Genomic DNA, 1676 nt, shown 5'->3' with positions numbered 1-1676 from the left:
TATCTCTTATTTACGTTTTTTCTCTCACTCTCACTTTTCTCATCCCGTTTCAGCTAACTGATGACGTCGACTTGCTAGCCCTTAGTGTTGTAAGCTGACGACAACGACGAGAACAGCCCAAGCAACCACCCAGCAGGCTGTCATCACCGCCACCACCACCGTCACCGCGCGCGAAGTCTAGACGCACAGCGAACGACCAGACCTAGTGGTCGTGGTGCTTCTCCTTCTTCATCATCTCCGCCGCGGCTTCTCTCTCTCTTTCTCTCACACACACACCTCTCTTCGTTCTCGTTCACATGAGGACGAGGACAGGTAAGGTAGTCGTTCCTGCTCACCTCACCTGGTTGACCCTTGGGCTCTCTCTCTCTCTCTCCCCGACTGCGACTCTGACTGACATCACAGGAGACGGGACGAAAAGGTAAGCGGTAAGCGCCCTGGATCGACGGACGGAAGGACGGCGGACTGACTGAAAGAGTGAGCGAGTGAGTGGACGCGCCCTACCGGAGTTTCTCATGGGCTGTGTGTGTCCTGGCTTACGTCTGTGCCCAAACTACGACCCTCAGAACTAGGACAACGATAGATGGTGTATCGAAACTGTGACCCTCAGAATTAGGACCACGACAGAAGGTGCAATGATCATGTTCGGAATGGCAGTCTCGTACCGCCGTGTTTGATGATGATTATGCTTGTTCGGGGAAAAAATAATGACTGAACAGTTGATGAATGCGACGACGAATCCAGAAAATGTTGCATACTTCTGAAAGTTGTTGGACTTATGAATGCTGACAGCAGGTTCGAGTCCTATTGAGACTTTGTTATTATAATTGTTGTTGGTTGGGCTCGGTTGTTTTTTTCCTGTAACCTTGATTGCATAGAGGGCTTTTCAGACTTCCCTTCTGCACACTCGTATTGGAAATGGCCGTTAATTCGGAGATCTTGCTGTTGTAGTAAACTGTGAACTGTAATTCACAGATTCCTCCCAAGGTAAAAGAGCAGAGATAGAGATAAGAAAGGAGATAGGAGAGGATTATTTTTGAAGACGGAAATGCTTAACATCATCATCAGCACCACCACCTCCACCTCGGGATGTGGACGTATATGTACGCCCTGACGTTCCCCGATAAAGTCAACGTTCGATCAGGACAGCGATGAGCGGTGCGGCGCCTGGCCTGGGCGGCCGAGGGGCGGGAGATCCTGGCTCCTCCTACTCCTCCTCCTCGCGCCCCGTCTCCGCCCCTTCTTACACTTCGCCGGACCGTGCCGCGCGCCTGTCGCCGACCACCGTGGGCAGCGTGTTCCCGGCCCTGGAGAACCTACAACGGATCAGTCACGGCCACGCCTCGGCTTCTTCCGCGACGGCTGGCGGCAGCGGCGGCGGTGTCTCCTCGTCTTCAGCGCCGTCAGGGCGTGACGGTTCCGCCGCTCCTTCCCGCGTGACGCGCTCGCCCTCCGCGGCGGCGAGTTCTTCTTATTCCGCCCATCAACACCCCACGGCGCATCATCATCATCATCATCAGACGCGTTCGTCCACGTCAACTCCACGCGGAGGCGGCGGCGGCGGTGGAGGTAGCGGTGTGCTTTCGGCTATGTCGGGCGGACCCGCGGTCATCTCCCAACCCACCCTACCCACTTACAGACAAGCCAGCGTGGAAGGCCCCAGCGGCGGGTTCCTCTCC

General features: G+C 55.5%; 1 protein-coding gene across 1 annotated transcript in view; it reads left to right on the top strand.

Annotated features, from left to right (window-relative positions):
• Positions 1-54: 54 nt before the first annotated feature.
• Positions 55-1676, top strand: part of LOC101854581 (homeobox protein 2) — a gene marked incomplete at its 3' end in the record, with an annotated part of 2337 nt that continues 715 nt past the window's right edge. Inside the window, 1 exon segment of the mRNA XM_035970422.1 lies at positions 55-1676. Coding sequence (XP_035826315.1) covers positions 1149-1676 — 528 coding nt within the window.

The sequence above is a fragment of the Aplysia californica genome, unplaced genomic scaffold (genome assembly GCF_000002075.1).
Source record: "Aplysia californica isolate F4 #8 unplaced genomic scaffold, AplCal3.0 scaffold00266, whole genome shotgun sequence".
Lineage (NCBI taxonomy): Eukaryota > Metazoa > Mollusca > Gastropoda > Aplysiida > Aplysiidae > Aplysia > Aplysia californica.
The sequence above is the reverse complement of the archived record's forward strand: the minus strand, read 5'-3'. Positions and strand labels throughout refer to the sequence as shown.